General features: G+C 40.5%; 1 protein-coding gene across 1 annotated transcript in view; it reads right to left on the bottom strand.

The window, feature by feature from the left end:
• The window catches only part of MCTP2 (multiple C2 and transmembrane domain containing 2), a 151077-nt gene that overhangs the window by 19600 nt on the left and 110217 nt on the right, over positions 1 to 21260 (bottom strand). Inside the window, exon 18 of the mRNA XM_063314329.1 lies at positions 9496 to 9618. Within this exon, the coding sequence (XP_063170399.1) occupies positions 9496 to 9618 (123 nt within the window). The remainder of the gene's footprint in view (positions 1 to 9495; positions 9619 to 21260) is intronic.

Genomic DNA, 21260 nt, shown 5'->3' with positions numbered 1-21260 from the left:
ATTTATTCTCCTTTCATTTGTTGGTTTTCAGATTCAGCCCTCTTTCGTTCTCTCTGTATGACAAAATGATCCTAGTGCCATTCATACTGGTCATTCACCTTTGGATTCTATCCACATCAATTCAGCACCCATTCATTCTTGTTTTACCATCACACACACAAAAGTATCTCACTTTCATGGCATCCAACTTAAGTTTCAGTTTCTTCTGGCATACTCAACTCTCTCTTCCATATAGCAAAGTGGGCAGTAGTTGCTCACCTTAAAAATTTCTCTGTCTATCTTCCAGCATATACTCATCTGAAACCTTCTACCATGGTACATAAGGAGATTCATATCTCCTTGTAGTTGGGAAATATAGGAATTATATTTTATTAGGTGGACAATCTGTAGTCAGCATAAAACACCACAACGTACTATGTTTGGCCCAAGTTCCTCTCCAAGGGGGAAGGCATTTTGGTTGTCCTCCAGAGACTTTGGTTCACAACATCCATACTTCCTAATTACTAACTATACTGTTTGAAATGATGGGACAGGAAGTCCAAAATACCCATTCTGGAGTCATGTGCTTTTAAAAAGTAAAACAACTAAGACTTCTTTCCCCTTCCCTGTGCTTTACACAAAACTGCTGATCCCAGAAGAGAAGAGTGTGACAGGTATGTACATATCTCCAATTAAGATCTCTAATTTATTTTTCCTTTAACAATCATCTTTTTTTTTAATTCTCAAGGACACAAGGTTATGTGAAGGCTTAAAAAAACAACAGAAAACAGCAGCACAGAATAGCCCTTGTCCAAGACAAAATGTTAACATCTAAACAAAACAGATGAAGTCTAATTGTTCTGAAGGCCAGGAGGTTTTGAGAGACGTTATTTTATGTTATTTTAATTCATTGCCAAGTTTCTCTGCTGGTAAGGGGCTTTGTTCTTCATCTGACAAATGAACCAGTTGGAATGTCAAGGCTGAGATTCTGAACACTCTGTTTGTTCTACCATTGTTGCTTATTTCAGTGATTGTTCCCTCCCTTTAGAGCCATTACGAAAACATTAGGAGGTAGAAAATACATTAGCACACACATAATCAATCTTAAGAATCAGATACAAAATTCTATATAGCATGATCACTCCACATGTTCAAAGAGAGGGTGAAAAAGAGAGTGAGGTTAGGATGAAACATAAGGGCAACTTGAATCTCAGTATCATTTCTTTGCCAGCAATGTATAAAAATATTCTTGGGATTAGCTGAGTGCTGGTATTTGAATAGGCTGATTCTTTTTTTAAAAAAAAGCCTTATATAATAAATGTATATAAATATTGCAGAACGAAGGAGATGTGCCAAAGCAGAATTAAAAACAGTTTTGTTGAAAAATTACAACAAAGAAGTTGAGTCATGGTGGTGGTGGGCACAGGAATAGCCACTTGAAGGGAAGATTAATCTAGGGCTGGGCTCTATAAAGCTAAATGTTAAGTTGTCTTGGCAACAAAGAGAAATGCAGCTAAAAGATAAAAGGACCCTGATGTCAACATACGGCAAGGTCAAGGAACCAATGTTCACGGCACCTGGAAATATTTGGACTACCACCTTTTTCTTCTTTAGAAAATGCTGGGTGCCAGTGCACATGGGGAACACAACAATTTTAAGACTGGTAGCTCCTCTGGCATTCTTTGGAGATGGTAGTGATGTCAAAGGAACTCTGTGATGCATTAGTAAGCTTGGCAAATAGTTCCCATGGGTTCTTTTCTGCCCCTCCCATCTCACTCCCAGAAGCAACATAGATGGTTGTGTGTTACTCCTGACCTTTGACTGCAGGTTGGAAGGACAGCTTCATACCACCTGCTCCTCATGCTTCCATAACTGCCAGCTTCTTGTTTGAAAGTGGTTTTCACACTGCTCTAGATATGACCTTCCAGTAGGGCAGGCAGAGTAATTTTGTTCTTCACTGGGGATTGCACGTATGTCCAATGGTTGGTTGCATGGTAAGACTCACCAAGAGTCATCACAAGTGAGGCAAATTGGAAAGGAACAATTGTTGCAAATTCTCTGCTTTGGTCCCAAGAGGCTCTACAATAGAAAAGACTTAGTTTCTTTTCCCTGCTCCTTTGGGCATCTCCAGGTTCTGCACAACTTGGAGTCTTCCCTCTCCTCGTGGAGATCATCAATTCAATATCTCAACTCTGAACGTTTGCAATTAAATCCTCCTTTCCAGTTCTGAGCCATTGTGAAACTCCTTGGCCAATAGTTCAGATGGCATCAAAAGGAAACCAGACAAATTCCTATGGCAACTGGTATATGGCTACTCCCCCCTCAAGTCCTCATTGTGGTGGTGATAGGGTTCCTGGGAGGGATGAGCAAAGAATACCGAGAGTGGATGCTGAGCGTCTATATTCGATCAGGATCACCAAGGCATGAAGTTCATCCCAGCTCCCCAGCCTGAAGCAAGCAGGCACCTATATCAGGCAGCAGAGACATAAGAAGATGCTAGAAGCAGGTGATCACTTTAGCGATGACAAAGGCATCCTTTCATACCACATGAGAGAATGCACAGATAAACCACTCTTGTATTTTACCAGGAAAACCACATGGATAGGCAGGACAAAGTGATGGATGATAGAATGTTGGATGATGGACCCTTAAGATCCAATAGTATTCAACATATTATTGAGGGAGGGCTGAGAATCTTTCAGAGTATTAATGGTGTTCATGAAATAGCTAGATTAAAGCCTTCGAGATCTGTTGTTGCTGATGCTGCCAAGTAGGAAAAGGAATCCAAAGCTGCAAAGACAGAATTACAGTTGGAACGCATGAAGCATGAATGTGGGAATGCTCAACACAGCAGAAGAAGAAACGAATCGGCCACACATTGACATTTCGGGCATCAGCGAGTTGAAATGGACTGGACTTGGGCAATTTCAGTCAGAAGATCAAGCTGTTTATTGCTCAGCACAGGAAGAACAAAGAAGGAATGGTGTTGCTTTCACAGTCAGGTAGAATGTAGCAAAAACAGTACTTGGGTGCAATGTAGTCAGTGACCGAATATTACTTATTAGACATTGCAGACAACCCTCTAATATGACAGTTATCTAAGTTTATGTACCAACAACTGATGCAGAAGAAAAGTTCCATGGCTGAGTTCCATGGTTCCATGGTTCTCTTGAGTTCAATCTGAAATCAAGAGAACATGCCAGCAAGATGTGCTGCTTGTGGTTGGGGATTGGAATGCCAAAGTTCGAAAATACTAAGGACAAAAAGGTAGTTGGACTGTAGGGTTGAAGAAACAGAAATGAAGCAGGAGAATGACTAATCACTTTCTGCTAATCCAATTATCTCTTCATTGCTCGCACAACCAGCAAAAGAACACCTATATGCATGGACATCACCAGACAGAGCACACAGAAATCAATTTGACTATATTATTGGAACAAGGAGAGGGAAGAGTTCAGTTACAACAGAAAGGCGTGGCCACGGCTGACTGAAACAGATCATGTTTGTGTGTAAGTTCCAAGCTAAGCTAAAACAGAAGAAGGAAGCCACTCAGTTTTCACAATATGATCCTGCGCATAAATCTACCATTAGGAATCTTTTTCAAGCCTTAAACCTCATTGATAGGGAACCAGAGGAACTGTGAAATGGAATGGAATGGAATGAAATGAAATGAAATAAAATCTTTATTACAGTCATAGAAATAAAATTTAAAAAGTTGCTAAGGGGGAATGTGAAAAGAGACTGCCAAAGAGGAAGAAACAGAAGAAAACAAACCATGTCAGAACAGACAGTAGAAATTGCCAACAAGAGAAGAGACGTCAAAGCCAAGAATGACAAAGATCTCAGGAAGGAACTTAACAAAGAATGTCCGGGAGCTGTTAGAAGAGACAAGAAGCAATATTACATCTGTAAAGACATGGAAGCAGACATGGAAAAACAAGAACAGTTTTCCAAAATATCTCCAAACTCAGAAGGAGGTTCCAGCCTTGAATTTGTATGCTAAAAATGCCAATGGATGGATAGTAGTAGCTGATTCAAATAAGATCAAACAGAGTTTGAAAGAGTATACTGAACAGTAGGGGTGTCAACATCCAAAATACTTTAGAAGATATTCCCTCTTTACAAAAACCTTTAGTACTAGAAGATGAAGTTAGATCAGCACTCCTGTCATTACCAAGTCAGAAAGCTTGAGGAATTGATGGAATATCTACAGATACTGTATATGGCATGGAATAAAAGAAAATCAGTAAAAGTTTTAGCCACACTATGCCAACAAATCTGGAGAACAACACAGTGGCCAACAGATTAGAAGAGGTCAATCTACATATCAATATTAAAGAAAGAAGACCTAGCAGAATTGCAAACTATCATACAATATCATTAATTTCACATGCTAGGAAAATAACTATTAGGTACACCTGACAAATATTAGAGCCCTACATGGAAAGGAAATGCCAGATGTTCCAAGCTGCTTTCAGAAAAAGCTGAGAAAAAGAGACATTATTGCTGATGCATGCTGGATAATTGAGAAAACCAAAACACACCCACAGAAAGTCAGTATATGCTTCACTGACTATAGAAAGGCTTTTGATTGTGTTGACTAACATACTTAGGAAAATGGGAATCCCAGAACATCTCATTGTCCTCATGCAAAACCTATCCACAGGGCAGGAAGCCACAATCCAGACAGACCGTGATGAGAGAGACTGGCTCCAGGTCAGCAAAGGAGTAAGATTAAGCTGTATAATCTCTCCTTATTTATCCAACCTATATGATAGATAGATAGATAGATAGATAGAGTGGGTCCGTAGGTAGATAGATAGATAGATAGAGTAGGTCCGTAGGTAGGTAGGTAGGTAGGTAGGTAGATAATAGGTAGGTAGGTAGGTAGGTAGATAGATAGATAGATAGATAGATAGATAGATAGATAGAGTAGGTCCGTAGGTAGGTAGGTAGGTAGATAATAGGTAGGTAGGTAGGTAGATAGATAGATAGATAGATAGATAGATAGATAGATAGATAGATAGATAGAGTAGGTCCGTAGGTAGGTAGGTAGGCAGATAATAGGTAGGTAGGTAGGTAGGTAGATAATAGGTAGGTAGGTAGGTAGGTAGGTAGATAGAGTAGGTCCGTAAGTAGGTAGGTAGGTAGGTAGGTAGATAATAGGTAGGTAGGTAGGTAGGTAGATAGATAGATAGATAGATAGATAGAGTAGGTAGGTAGGTAGGTAGGTAGATAATAGGTAGGTAGGTAGGTAGATAGATAGAGTAGGTCCGTAGGTAGGTAGGTAGATAATAGGTAGATAGGTAGGTAGGTAGGTAGATGATAGATAGATAGATAGATAGATAGATAGATAGATAGATAGAGTAGGTCCGTAGGTAGATAATAGGTAGGTAGGTAGGTAGGTAGGTAGATAGATAGAGTAGGTCCGTAGGTAGATGGTAGGTAGGTAGGTAGGTAGGTAGGTAGATAGATAGATAGATAGATAGAGTAGGTCCGTAGGTAGGTAGGTAGGTAGGTAGGTAGGTAGATAATAGGTAGGTAGGTAGGTAGGTAGGTAGGTAGATAGATAGATAGATAGATAGATAGATAGATAGATAGATAGAGTAGGTCCGTAGGTAGGTAGGTAGGTAGATAATAGGTAGGTAGGTAGGTAGATAGATAGATAGATAGATAGAGTAGGTCCGTAGGTAGGTAGGTAGGCAGATAATAGGTAGGTAGGTAGGTAGGTAGGTAGATAATAGGTAGGTAGGTAGGTAGATAGATAGATAGATAGATAGAGTAGGTCCGTAGGTAGGCAGATAATAGGTAGGTAGGTAGATAATAGGTAGGTAGGTAGGTAGGTAGATAGAGTAGGTCCGTAAGTAGGTAGGTAGGTAGATAATAGATAGATAGATAGAGTAGGTCTGTAGGTAGGTAGGTAGGTAGATAATAGGTAGGTAGGTAGGTAGATAGATAGAGTAGGTCTGTAGGTAGGTAGGTAGATAATAGGTAGTTAGGTAGGTAGGTAGGTAGATAATAGGTAGGTAGGTAGGTAGGTAGATAATAGGTAGGTAGGTAGGTAGGTAGGTAGATAGATAGATAGATAGATAGATAGAGTAGGTCTGTAGGTAGGTAGGTAGATAATAGGTAGGTAGGTAGGTAGGTAGGTAGGTAGGTAGATAGATAGATAGATAGATAGATAGATAGATAGATAGATAGATAGATAGATAGATAGATAGATAGAGTAGGTCTGTAGGTAGATAATAGGTAGGTAGGTAGGTAGGTAGGTAGGTAGATAGAGTAGGTCCGTAGGTAGATGGTAGGTAGGTAGGTAGGTAGGTAGGTAGGTAGGTAGGTAGATAGATAGATAGATAGATAGATAGATAGATAGATAGATAGATAGATAGATAGATAGATAGATAGATAGTGTCATGAGTAAGGATGGCCAGCAGGGGGCTCCTTTCCAGACTGTCAAGCGCATGCGTAGCACTGATGAATTGTTCAGCCATTCAAAGAGACACAGATCGGGACCGCCTTAACCCTTGGGGGTTATATGGCTGGGTTTTCCCACGCTTGTTCAGTTTGTTAGGATTCCTGTTATGTACTAGCAATAAAACATTAGGGACCAGTTCCCTGTCTCAGAGTGTTTCCTGGGAGTCAGGACAGATAGATAGATAGCAAAACGATTAGTGTGGTTTTAAAATTGGAGGAAGAAACGTAAATCACCTGCATTAGGTTGATGATAGTATTCTGTCAGCTGAAAATGCAAATAATCTGCAAACTCTAGTAACAAAAGTCAACGATCACAGTGAAAAAAAATGAAATGACAGTTAAGTGTAAAGATGAGAACAGGTATGACAACCAGTCCCAGAAATGACATTGAAGAGGTGGATAATTTCTGCCTTTTAGGATCAACTATCAACAGTAAAGGAACCAGAAATCAAGAAATACACTGCAGATTAGCACTTGGTAGGGTGGTAATGAAGACCTTTGAAAATGCCATGATGCCATGATGTGTCTATACCTACAAAGATCAGAATTGTGCAGGCAATGATTTTCCCTGTGACATTCTATAGAAAGTTAGAATTTGAAAAAGCAGGATAGAATGTAAATTAACACTTTAGAACTTTTGTGTCAGAGAATACCAAGAAAACAGACAAACAGATCATAGAACAAATAATTCCGAAGTTCTCACTCAAGGCACAAACAACCAGGTTCAAATTATGTAAAGACTAAACTCTCTTGAGAAAGCCACAATCCTGAGAAAAAGGAAAGGAAAGAGAAGTGGACGATCAACAGCAAAGTAAGTGGATTCAATTATAGTGGTGATGAAAGAGCCAGTTTGGTGTAGTGGTTAAGGCATCAGACTAGAAACAGGGAGGCCTTGAGTTCTAGTCCCACTTTAGGCACAAAGCCAGCTGGGTGACTTGGGCAGGTCACTTTCACTCAGCCCTAGGAAGGAGGCAATGGCAAACCATTTCTGAAAAATCTGCCAAGAACACTACAGGGACTTGTCCAGGCAGTCTCTGAGAACTGGACACGATTGAACAGATAAAAAATAATAGTGGTGATGGGTGCACTGCAGGGAGATCTGAAGAGACTGGTAGGGACAGATCATTGTGGAGAAGGTCTGCCTATGTGGTCAGTAAGACCTGACACTGACTTGATCGCCATAGTCAATCAATCACTGCCCTTGATTAGCAAGTGCTGTCTCCAGGTAGGGGGGCAGTACAACTCTACACACTAGGTGCATAGGCAACAATGAGGGGGGATGGCTACCTTTATCTCCAATTTGTGGACTTCTTGATGCTTTCCTCCAATGCAAAGGAGATGGAATGCTAGCTAGATGGGCCTGGGCCTGATCAAGGACAACTGTTCTCATGTTGTTTTCTCTCTTTCTCCAATTCAGCTGCCTCCAGACAGCTTAAACGTTCAAATGGGTTTTCTGGAAATCCCGCCCCCCAAGATTCTTTCCTCTCTTCTTCCCATGCAAAACTCTGATCTTGCTCCCTTATGCTTGCTTCATCTCTGAGAAGGGAATTGCATTAACATGTGAAAGGCTTGACTTCATGAGCGTTAATCTAACCCTACTAAAGAGGCATATCTTGGCCAGATTTCCTTCAACAGCTATGAATTCAGTGATGGTATGAAATACATTTACAGTATACCACATTTTATTTATTGCCTACTGTTTGAGACTGCAAAGCTTCTTACATGGATGCCCTTCCCACATTTTGTCCCAACAACCACTCTGTGAAGTAGTTTGGACTGAATGAAATCCTACAGTGACTCGCTCTGAAGTTGAGGAAGTACTTAAAGTTGGATCTCTCCATCGAACACTTTAATCTTTACACTACAGTGACTCCTGTTCCTGCTCCAGTTCCTCCTCCTTCTCCTGGGGGTATTAGGGTTTGGAATCTGCCTCCATATAGGGCATGAACAAAGGGTTGGTAAATATACCTCACTACTCCTACACATATATTTTGAGCATGCAGAAGAGTTCGGTATACGTCCACTGAACATGAACTTTGCAAAGCTATAGTAGGATCAAGAAACAAGAGTATTTTCTGCAAAAAGTGTAATCTATAATAACATCCATCACCTATTTAGCTGCTGTTCAGAAAATCTCAGATTTTAGTGAGACACTGACGGGTCACCAGAGGATGAGTGATGGAGAGCAATGGTTTGCAGCTCTGTCTCCTCAGCCTAGATCAAATTCACTAGACTTTTATACTCTTTCTCTGAAAATCCTCCTCTTGTATTTAATGGGTTGTTTGTTCCCAAATCCCCTCTAGTGGGGAAAGTTCTCATTTTCCAGATGTAATAAAAAAAACATGCTAAATGTGGATTTGGGATTTGGCTGGGATCGCCTGGCCTCTTATCGTTTGTCATTGTACTCAGTGTGCCTGAAATAGTTGGTTAAGTAAAAATGTAATTTGCCACATCTCTGGGGAGGCAGGAGAGGAGACCCACCAGAGACCCATAACCAAAGCAGCAATATTAATATTATTATCAGTATTACAACAGCAATAAAACGGGGGTGTTTAAACAGCTCCAATCTGCTTCAAGATGCTATTTCCTAATTCGGTTGCTACATACTCCAAAATAGGGGCAGCCCTTTCCGAAGCAGCTGACAAATTTTAATTTTAATATGGAAATAGGAGGAAAAGATTAAGTATCAGGGAGAAATCATATAAACTGTCATTGGCTGCTCAGGGATGATAACGGTGGAGTGACTCATAAGCCCGGGAAATAAATAAATTCTTATCCTGGCCTCACCCTCTTTTTGGAGAACAAACAAGCACTTGGCTGATTTCCCCAGGCAATTACAGGATTCCCATACTGTATTACATGGAGCCATAAAGTTAATGGTATAAACTGGGATTTATCAACCATGCCAGCATGCTCCTCAAAGGATGAGGGCAGTCCTTGGTCTAGTGAGGTTGCCCTTCTCTGATTCTCATTCTCCTGCACTCCACAGATGAAGCCCCAGGTGGACCTGAAAAAATAACACACACACACCCTTATACCTACCTGGGGATCTTGTATGATTAAGGCTTTGTCAGGACTGCTCAGGGAGATGTTATACCCAAAGAGCATCAACAATGCTAACGGCACCATGTATGGCTCAAAATTCCACACTGTGGTCACAAACACCTGGAGAAACAGAATATAGAGGATAGTTACATTATTTGCATTAAGCTCCACCAAGAACAAAGGATAAAATTAAGGGAAAGCAAGGAAGGTAAGGAGAAGAAAGCTTTCAAGGCTTTGTATCTGAAAATAATGCTTGTAGCTTTGCATCTCTGCTAACCTCTGATTCCTGACTGCCCACCCTCCCAGGTTTGCATTCATCTCAGATACATCAGCCTGGATGCTTTTACATTTCTTGGCCCAAATGTAATCTACAATGGTTTGCATGGCCTTCTCCTTTTAAATCTTATGTGCATATCAACAAGGAAAGCAGATAAATCTTTACAAAGGTTTAAAGCATTTGCAAATAAGCACATGCACACTCACAAAGATGCAACAGGGCAGGAAGAAAATAGTCAGCCTCCTGCAGAACCCAAATTTTTCTAAAGGAACATCTCCAATCCTATTGTTTTAATCATGAGGGAGCCCAAGGGAATGTTTCCCCTTTTGCAAGCCCAAATGGCAAAGATGCTAGAGATCCAAAATCTGATGGGCGATCTGCATGCAACCCTCAACTGCCCTTTCGGTGACTTTGAGAACTTGCTTGGAGCAGGAGTGTTGAAAACCACGGGTACAGTTCCTTGTGTTGAGATGGGAAATGAATGAAAACTGCTGTGTAAGGCCTAGAATAGGCATTACCATTGCAATGGAACGGAACAGAACAGAACAGAACAGAACAGAACAGAACAGAACAGAACAGAACAGAACAGAACAGAACAGAACAGCACAGCTTTATTGGCCAAGTATGATTAGACATACAAGGAATTTGACTTTGGTGGAAGAGCTCTCAATATATTTACATAACATCAAAAATAAACGATAGTAAAGTAATAATGTTATTTACTAAAACTATACAATCAAGAAAGAAAGAAAAATTGAAGGAAATAATACTACAGCTATTAACTAATTAAAGAAGGAACAGAAGGAAACTCCCTAAACTTAGCCCTTCCTGTGTGTGCCTCCCCAGATGTAAAGCTTGGTCCTTGCCCATCAAAAGACCATCCAATCCTGCCAATTCACACCTGCCCATCTCTTCAATGTCTGTCTCCAAGTAGCTGCACCTGAGCCCAAACTGAGAGTTCTAGTTTAGCCAAATTTCACTTTTCCCCTTTGCAGAGTTTTCCAACTTAAAAAGAAAACAGATTATCCTATTCCAAGTTCACCTGACAGGGGAAAGTTCCATTGAGAGGGAGTGTTATCAAGGAAGCCTCATATGCTTGGTTGAGAAAGTGGAGAGTCCAAATGGGAAGTAACAGATCAAGAGGAACACAATGACATTTTAAAGTTAGAACTAGTTATTATTTTGGCAAAGGCTGTGCAAAGTATTTGAGACGGGCATCTTTGCAAAGGGTATTAGTGCAAGCAAAGCACCCATTCTCAGAATGCTGAAGTCACCGTGTCCTTTCAAGGCCCCCCAGACTCTGGTGGTCTGTGCATGTGCCATTTCATGCGTAACTATTTCTCCTTTGGGGCTGAGATTCAACAGCCAAGATTAAGCAAGCATGTGGTAAAGTCACCCTCAAGTAGAGCTCAGCTCCTACTGTAAGCGCATGGAAGGGAGCAAGAGAAAGATGCAAAAATTTTCTTGGCAGTAATACAGAAGCAGCTTCCCACTGCTTCCTAGTGGTGGCCCATCCAAGGATTAACCAAGACCCTGCTTCTTTTGCTCAAGATCAGGCAACATCAGAGAGCAGCTGTCCCCCCTTTGATGCAAGGGCATGGCCGCTTTGAGAGAAAAGTCCCACTTTCACTATTAGCGTGGGGTTTCTCACCACCATTCATGCTGATTGCTGAGCAGAGATTGACAACTTTTGGCCAAAGACCAAAAGCTCCCCAAGAAACCTGTTTTGGGGAGTGCCTAAGAGGGAAGAACTCTGAACTACTCTTTAAGCATCAGAGCCTCAAGAGTAACTCAGAGCCTGAAAGGGCCAACTACTCAGCTCTGTTCCAGAGAAAGGACTGAATGCAAGCCACCGCCCACCATGTGGTTTCTCTTGCCTTCCCACCTGGGCCGTGAAAAAGGGCACTGCCCAGTGAGATACCAGCAACCCCTTGCAAGTTTTAGAACGGAGTTGAGGGACTGATTCCTCCTGCTACAGCTGCTTGCCAATCTGACCTGGCATAATAATTCTTACCTGGGTGTCCATAGGGAGGGGGTCAGAAAAGTCCATATGGCAGCCGCAACCGCGTGATTGGTGCCCCGCCCCCTTTGGGACAGACGTAAAAAGGGGCAGACTTTGTGTGCCTGATTGTGGCCACCATCTGGATTCTTCTGACCCACTCACTGCGGACACCCCTGATTCAAACGTAATGTTGAAAAAAAAAAAAGGATTGCAGATAGTGATACAGGTAGACCTCATTTAGTGACCACAATTTGGGACTGGCAGCTCGGCCGTTAAGCGAAGAGGTTGCTAAGTGAAACTGCGACTGTGCTAACTATCTTCCCTCAGCTTTCCTTTGCTTTACAGACCTGCGAAGGTCGTAAATGCGAGGATTGGTCGCAAAGTTACTTTTTCGTCACTGTCGTAACTGCAAACAGTTGCTAAACAAGGCAGTCACTAAACAAGGACTACCTGTACTAGAATCCAGGGGGGCAAATATAGAAGTCTGTCCCTGAAATAACTTCCTAGCATTCATTCCCATCGGATCTCTTCCAGAGTCAATTGTTTAAGCACGTCATTTTTCCTTGATCCAAAGCTTCCTAAAGGCCTGATTTTCCAACTGTAGCACTACATGTGCAATCCTTCCATTCCTGAATTGCTATTTCAACATGAAATGGCTTGTCTGTTGGTAACATTTTTCCTACCCTGAGGTCATTCTAAGCATGGATCATTTCCAACCCACCCACTCCAGGTTTGAGCCAAGCTGACCCACTGTTCTTGTAGTGCCATAGAAGAAAATCACTCTTTAATTGTACAGCAGCATGTAAAATATAAAGGGCCACAGTCAGAAGGGGGGACGAGCTTTACATATGTGCTACCACCCCAAATCCACAGGAGATTTAAACAGTTACCATTTTTATTGACCCATAATGCCTGCCTTACAGAATGCACTAAAATAATCAGATGGCATTTTAAATGTATCTCCATTTCTAAATTAACAAGAAGGGTGGGCAACCAGGAGAGCCCATAATGCTACCAACAGCATGACTAGGCAATAAAATTGCCCTGAATCCCTCAGGTCATTCGCTTTCCAAGCACAAAACCATCTGAAAACGGCCATGGAATAAAGGGATTTAAAGCAGCCATTTGTGCTTTTAAAAAAAAATTAAAGGCAAAAGCCAAAGCACGTCTGTTGTACTTAAGGCACATGTCATGTACGTGCCTTTTGATACTAGGTGGTTATCTCCAAACAACCATTAGCACTTTGCCTAGAAATCCGAAGTTAAATCTTACTATCCCAGGAGCCCCTATCTTAAAAAGTTGATGCCATGTAGAAAAACAGGCTGTTCAAGATGCTGTAGGCAACTTCACATCCTCCAGACCCTTGAGAGTTTGGGAAAATGCCCATGGCAGGGAACAACTGAACAACCACCCATTGAAGTGTGACATGAGGACAGGTTTTCAGAGCCATGTGAAAACCCAGCCGTAGCACAGAATGAATGCGAGTTTGTCTTGGGCCAGTCACAGCGCCCACCCCGCTCCCCATCTAAAAGTCCGAAAGGTGAACAAAAAACACATCTATCTATGCCTTGAGTGCAGAATGGAATACAAATATATGTCCTTTCCCAGGAAACTCAATTGTTGCTGTTGCTGATGACGATAACTGCAACAATGATGTTGTTAAAGGAAGAAGGGATACCCTCGCATTAGGCAATATGTCTCCAAAGCACATTCTGTATTGATTAACACTGCCAAACAGCTCTTTGCAAAATAAAGTGACATGAACACTTGTATTCATGCTTTGTTCTTGTTCTCTGCAGAATGGGACATTCTTTTTAGCGTGGAATAAATACCACTTGTTCCCTTTGGAACATCATTCCCCTTGAAGTCAGGTTGGCCCCAACCTTGCTGGCCTTCTGGAAGGGCCTGAAAACGTGGCTTGACCATACGGCCTGGGGATCTGGTAACGTGGGTACGAAGTGGCGTATTGCCAGGGAAATGGAGCACATTGTCCCACAGATTAAGTTATTTTTAATGGTTTTTTAATGGTTTTTAATGATTTTTGTGGTTACGGTTTCGGTTATTTTGTTGCATTGTTCTCAGGGCCGAAACGGGGGGGCGGGGCAACCAGGGCATGTGCCCCAGGCACCGCGCTGGGGGGGCGCCAAAATGAGCACTGGGGGGCACCAAAGTGGGCGCTGAATCCATGTTTGCCCCGGGTGACACAGACCCTAGTTGCAGGCCTGATTGTTCCTGTGTTTTTGAACAATGTACGCTGCCCAGAGTCACGCAGGTGAGATGGGCGGCTATATAAATTTACCAAAAAAATAAATAAAGTCTTTGATATACCGGAAGTGGCTTTATCAGAGACAGATACTGCTCATCTGGCTCAGATACCTTCCAATAGCCAGGGCAGCAGGCAATGCCTACCTCGCCCTTTTGTTCAAGCCAAGTATGTGCCAATGGTCATATATGAAAATGTTGAGACCATGGCCTGGGAACTCTCACCAAATGGCCACCATTCGAGCATGGTTTTCCTGATTCACAAAATGGCAAACGTAACCTGCAGTAACACATCCATTTAATAAAGTCAGGCTGGTTCTCTATCATCTGGATATGCCCTATCACCACAACTTATCTTTGACATTTTTTCCTGGACAGGCGGAACCCTTCTAAACAAAATAGTGAGCTCCAGTCACACATTATTTCTATTTTGCTTTATTGAGCCCAGGTAATAACCAGATACTTTCTGGAAATAAGGTTGATGCTGTTGGTGGTCAAATGTACACTTACTATTTTTAATTCAAAGAATTCAAAAGATTCAGGCAAACTGGAACAGTTGCAGAAAAGGGCAAGAAGGAAGATCAAGAATTAGAAATTAAATTTCTGTCAAGTAAGACTGGAAATGGTTATCCTGGAGAAGAGGACACCAAGGATGGACATGTCAGCATTCTTCAAATACCTGAAAGAATGCCATGTAGAAGAAGATCAAGACTTGTCCTTTTTCATTCTGGAGTGAAAGACACATGTTAGAAAATAAAGGTCTTAAATTACAGGAAAATAGAATCCAAATGATAAAAAGTCCTAACAGTAAGAGCCGTTCAACAATAGAACAATGACCAAGAGAGGTGGTGGACTTTCTTGAAGATGTTCAGCTAGAGGCTTAGAGAGTCATCTGTCTGGGATGGTTTAATTTGGATTCCTGCACTGAATGGGGGTTGGATTTGGTGGCTTTAATTCTCTCTTTTGGCTCTCTCATTCTTTGAATCAGGTGGGATAAGGATCCTGTCCTGGCCACTTTCTTATTTATCTTAGCTTGCGTTCAATCGAAGTTACCTGTAACTTCATAGCTTCTTTATAATACAGATCAACAATGTTCTACAACGCTCAATAGCTACTAATACAGTTGCTCCTTCCTGATTCTTCTGAGCCAAACAGATATTGAAGGAGAAACAGGAAAGGGAAGAAATGAGACTGTCAAACCTTTTGCAATCAGCAGTTCTGGCTTGATCAAAGCCATCTTTGAGCCATTATTCTCCGTAAGAGGCAAAAAGATACAAGCCCCTGCAACATCTCCTTCTCAGAAAGTGGTCCAACAGGTATGAGCAGGCAAAACCTTGAGAGAATTGCTAGTCCCCCCAAGAAACCAGTATTTTCACGTGAGATCTTGCAAGAAAGCCAACATCGCCTAGAATTTCAAGATTCTCATGTTAAATCTCATGGATGAAGCTGAACTGCTGCAGTCTCTCAGGACTTGATAATATCACAAGATTGGAGGGTGACTTTATCTCACAAGATTGGGGGACAACCTATCACTTGAAAGCGGACAATAGCCCACAGGGTCTGAAAAGACTCCTGATTCCCTGGTGTAATACATAGGAATGTACAGGAAACAGATCTCCCTCCCATAAACTCCCTCCCTCCAAGAAAGATGCTTCCAAGGTGATTTAAAAGAAAAAGAAAAGAAAATAAACACCGCAACTAGTTTTATGAAAAAGCAAAGGCTCACCCCTTCTTGGCTGTCTCAAACATTCCATGCTAAAGAACAGATCTAACTCTGCAAGTTGAAAGCAAGGGCAGGCATGAGCGAGAGAACCATCTCGAGTGTTTTAGTAATTAAATAAATGTGCATAATGAACCATATGCCCAAGAGGGGCCTCTTTTTCATGCAGGCCAGATTTTTGCTTGAATTTTTAATTTTTATGTACAGATGAAACACTGGGCATGATGGAACAGCCCGGTGAGGTAACACGCCGTGTGGTACAGGAGGAAGAAGAAGCTGTCAGTGTGAGGCTGAACAGAATGCCTCTGTATGTATAGGTCTAGCTTTCACTACTTAGAGACGACCAAAAAAAAAAAAATCTCTTGCAACCGTCCCTCCTTTGAGCAACTGTGTTAGACATCTGTTCAAAGTTTCCATGAAAGAGATAGTGACAGCTGTTTAGGCCCAGCAAAAAACCAGAACACCACTTGCTAGAAAGCAAACCAAAAATAATGGCCAGTTCCATGGGACAAAACAAGGGTTCTTCCACTCTTTGTGCGACCTTGTGAATTAGTCTAACTGTTCTGGTTTGCTGGGAAACCCACCTATAAAGCTAATGCCAAAACACAGTGCAAAGATAAGCCCAATGATTAAACGATGACTTTTCTGAGCTCCAAATATTTAAATTCTCATTTCCTGGCCTATCTTTTTTGCTAGAATAACGTGATCTCAACAGCAAAGGTTTAAAAACACCTATCAACAACCCCCTTGAAATGAAAAAAATGAATTAGAAGGCTGCTATTTCACACCTCCTTAACAATGAAAGAAAAAGGAACACAGCTGGACCCTGTCATGTGTTGACAAAAGTAGAAAGTTCTGGGGTCATGTTCCTTTGCCCCCTTATGGGGAAATAAATCTCTCAATTTCAGGTTCTCTAAAATTTCTCCTTTTTCCAAACGTGTTAATTTCAGTTGCTCACTTTCCAGAAGCTGTCAAATTTGGAGCATCCAACTTGGGATTTGATTTAAAGTGAGCCAGAATATTTGCACACTTTGGAGGCACATTTTTCCAAACATATGCATGTTTCTTTGCAATTTTGTCTAACCTGCTCAGTTAAGCAAAAGGTGCATCCTTCTAATTTCACATTTTGGAACCAGCATGCAAACCAAAACTGAGATTTCTGGGCACTCCAGTTGGAGATGATGGGAGCTGTAGTCCAGTGCCCCTGAACAGTAAAGCAAAAGTAGAACTAGCTGGACTCAAAGGTATCAAAATGTTGCTTGACAAATAGATAAAATAAAGTTTTACCACCCATCAGGTTGCTTGTAACATATTTTTTCTTAAGCTTCTCCTTTCCCTTTTAAATTACACAAGTGGCCAAAGTGATAATGAAACACTTTGGCAGAATTTTGATCTTTTTGGATATGATGACAATTAGCACCACCAAGCAGCACTCATTTTAATGCCTCTTTGGCCTAAGAAAATACTTGATGTCATAAAAGAAGTTTATTTTTGGAAAGTGTGCATGTGCATATGTGTGAGTGTGGCTGTGTAATTGCCATTGCTGTTTAACATATTTATATACAGTCCCATTTAGAAGTTTTAAGGACATTTAATAACTGAATTATGCATATGGGTCTACGCCCTTTGGGTGCTGTTGATAAAAACCAAATGAATAAACCAGCCTTGGAAAAATATTTATTTGTTTATCTAATTTGTCCCCGCCCATCTCCTCCCATCGGGGGACTCTGGGCGGTTTATAACAACCAATTAAAAACAACCACCATAAAATACACAGTATAAAAATACAATAATAAATAAGATAAATAAAGATAAAAATAAAGAATCCAGGTGGCGAAAGAATCTAATCTTTACCCAGATACCTCATCTTAACACAAACTATTGTTTCTCTTTTCCTGACAACAGGTTGTAGCAAATATTGGACCTGGAATTTTATAAGAAATTCATTCTGCTACTGACCAAGAAAAACTACAAAAGCCCATGCTGAAATGCTGAATAAAGGGTAGACGCTCTAGTATTCTGATGCTATTAGTCTGCGTCAGAAAGGTGACTCAGAAAGGACCACAGTCATCTTGGCTATGCATCCCAGCACATACATGCAGAAAAAAATCTTCTGCATTTTTTCCCTGCCAGTTCTTTTTTTTTAATAATCATTTTTAAACAGTACAATTAAAAACATAAAAATTAATACATACAAAAAAAAGAAAAGAGTAAAAGGAAAAAAACAGGAAGTGCAGAAAAGAAAGAAAAATAGAAAAGAAAAAAATAACAATATAGTAAAGAAAAAGAAAAGAAATATATAAAGAAATGACTTCCCCCTTCATTGCAACAATATAAACAATTTTTGTAACTTATCACTTTCTCTTAAAATACAACAAATTATCTCTTTTTCCCATCTATAAAGAAATCCTTAAAGTGCCATTGTTCAGTCTTGGTCAGCAAAGGTCCATTAAGGACTACCAGGGATATATTTTAACCTTGATCAAATAAACCAACTTTATATTCCTTCCTTTTACCTTTAACAATCTTGATCTTTAATCCCTTCAAATAATATCCTAGAACTTGATTTCTTTCCATTTTTTCTTTGTCCCTTCTCACAAAATCCTTAGAAACCTCAACAGATCTCTTTTGTAAATCCAGTATAGGAAAGTTATCCAAGTTACTCTTCTGGTTTGTTATTTGTATATCCCTTTTAATTATTAAGACATCAGCTGGTTCCATTTGTATATCCAGCGTAACATCTTTTTCCATATCATTCTTGTAGCCTGACATTTCTAAATCCACTTTCAGATCAGTCTCAGTCTTGTCTGGTAAAACTTGTTCCTCTTCCATAACATCTTTTAAACACAGTTTATCTATAATGGCAGACATTCTTAAAATTAACTTCTGAGTCCATTGTTCACAAATATCCTTCAATACCAATGTTAAAGTATTTTGCTTCATTCTGTATTAGTAAGTCAAGTTTAAGTATTCTTCTTTAATATTTAGTTCCTTCTGGTTCCCTCCAGTGTCCAGCCTTCAAAGTCTCATCCTACCATGTTTTTGGTTTTTTTAGAATTCAAGACAACAGCATTTTCCCACAGGAAGGACTCTTATAATTAATTTCAAAATCTTATTTCAAATCCATCTGGACCCTTAATCCATTTGTAACTTTTCAAAATCAACATTCTAAACACCCTTTTCTGTTTATTCAAAAAGTATTTTTTTAAGTCCTTAAATTTCTATTTAAAACTTCTTTTGCTAAGGATTGAGGGAGACTCACCCAGTGAATGCTATAAAACATGTCGCTCTTAATAGTTGAATTCCTTTATGAAACTCAACACTGCCCCTGTGACATGGGTGCTATAGAAACCACAGCCCACGTTCTTTTCTACTGACGGATCTAAAGGGAAATTTGCCACCAGCCGATTACCACATTTTTATTTAAATTTCTGGGGCACTCCAATAATTTCTATTTGCATTATTTGTTAGATAATCAGGATAAATCTCTCTCTCTAAAAGTAGCAAAATTCACCCACAAAGGTTGCCAGTAGTCAGTGATGTTAGGAGTTAACTTTGTCTTGTTTGTGTTACTGAATGCAGTTTCATTGGTCAATGATTGAAATAAAGTTTCTATCTGTCTGTCTGTCTGTCTGTTGAAAAGGTTCCTTCTGAAATGTCAGTCAAGGAGGAGAAAATCTGAGACATTCACATAGATGGAATAATCTTGCCTGATTTGGTTTTGAGATGGCCAGGATGTATGTGTAGATATCCTGCATTTCCATTTTGCACTTCTCTTGAAAATGTTCTGCAGACTTCCAGGCATCCCAGATTCCATTCAGTCTCAAGGGAAGCATCAAGAGGGTACATCCTCCAGTGCAGGGTTTTTTGTTGGTTGGTTGGTTGGTTGGTTTTTCAGATTGGAAAGTGTGAGCAGCTAGCATAGCTGAAGTGTGGTGGAAGATACAGTATATATATATAAGAGATCTTGCTCTGGTAGTCTTTTTCAAAGACAAAGAGAATTTTGGTGAAATTCTCAGGGATTGCATGTGGAATTCCTGCACTTGCTCAACAAGGCAGGCATTTTTTTTTTTTTCACTATACGATCCTTTCTCCAGCTGACTGAAGCCTCCCTGGCTTCCTCTACATCATTTCCATTGCCAAGGAGGGTACCCATAAGAAACTCCTCCTATGAAAAGTTTCAGAAGTGTGGGCAGCCAAGGAGGCTTTAAAGTGATGGAAAGATAGGTAACAGAAAACAACATTAGCAACAGCCCCCTTGTAAGACTTGGGCTCGAACAGAGGAAATTGAAAACATGTATGGATTGCAGATTGTAACAAAGAATGTAAAACAGAAATGTAAAAGTTATTTTCAGAGGAATAAGAAAACCAAAAATCTCTTTTGCAGGCTAAAGTGTTTTTAAAAAAATACAAACTCAACCTAGCATGGATATCAATTTTCGCAAACACAAGGTCTTCCAACTTATTTCTTAATCCCTAATAAGTAGCGGTCAAGCTAGAAACCAGGAGACTGCGAGTTCTAGTCCTGCCTTAGGCACAAAGCCAGCTGGGTGACCTTGGGCCAGTCCCGCTCTCTCAGCCCTAGGAAGCAGGCAATAGCAAACCACTTCCAAAATCTTGCCAAGAAAGCTGCAGGGACTTGTCCAGGCAGTTGGCAGGAATCAACACTGAAAAATAAAGCCTATCTTCCATTATTACATTCAGACTCAATACTGCTATGAAGACCCACCACTAACCCCTGGACCCACTTGATCAGTAGGAAGCTAGTAAGCATCACTGTATCTGGTAGCAGCAGATTCCACAAATTACACATTGTGCAAAGAATAGGGGTTCACAGTAAGGAAGTTAAGGAACTCATTAAAATAGCAGCATCCACTGAGACTTTGGGACAGAAACCGAACTGCAAAGCAAAGAATTCAATCCTTCCTTTACTAGAGCAAGCCTAAATCCACCCACTGGCTATGCTCTAGCTGCAAATTATGGGAGGTGAAGTTCAAAATATCTGAGAGGCAACATCTAGGTTCCACCACTCCATCCTGAATTTTACTTGTAGTTGTATTCTGGTTATGCAATTCTTTTTCCAAGTACCAAGCATGGTACATAGTGTACTTTATTAGATCTCACATTCTTGAATGGATTCATTAGTACAGTAGATCTCTATTGTCACTTAACAATGACAATTGAATACTGTGAATAAGTACCCACATTGCCAGTTCTATATTCAGATTTTTATCTTATTCAATGCTGCCTTGGCTGCTTTCTTGTCTAATGCTACTGCAACCCCTCCAAATATTCTATGCTGGGAATCTTCTTCCCCATCAGTTTCCAGTGGGCTGGGGAACTGATGAAGTTGGGTTAAGATGTTGTATCTACAATTTTTAAAGTAGAAAGAAAGAGTAGAGCAATTACCATTCAGGGTGGGGGAGCTGAGGAATTAGGAGGTTTCTAAATTTTAGCAAATCCATTAATGCTTGCCAGTTCCCCAGCTAGAACATATCACA

The sequence above is a fragment of the Candoia aspera genome, chromosome 13, assembly GCF_035149785.1.
Source record: "Candoia aspera isolate rCanAsp1 chromosome 13, rCanAsp1.hap2, whole genome shotgun sequence".
In the NCBI taxonomy this organism is placed as follows: domain Eukaryota; kingdom Metazoa; phylum Chordata; class Lepidosauria; order Squamata; family Boidae; genus Candoia; species Candoia aspera.
Note: the sequence above shows the minus strand (reverse complement) of the source record. Positions and strands in the feature narration are given on the sequence as shown.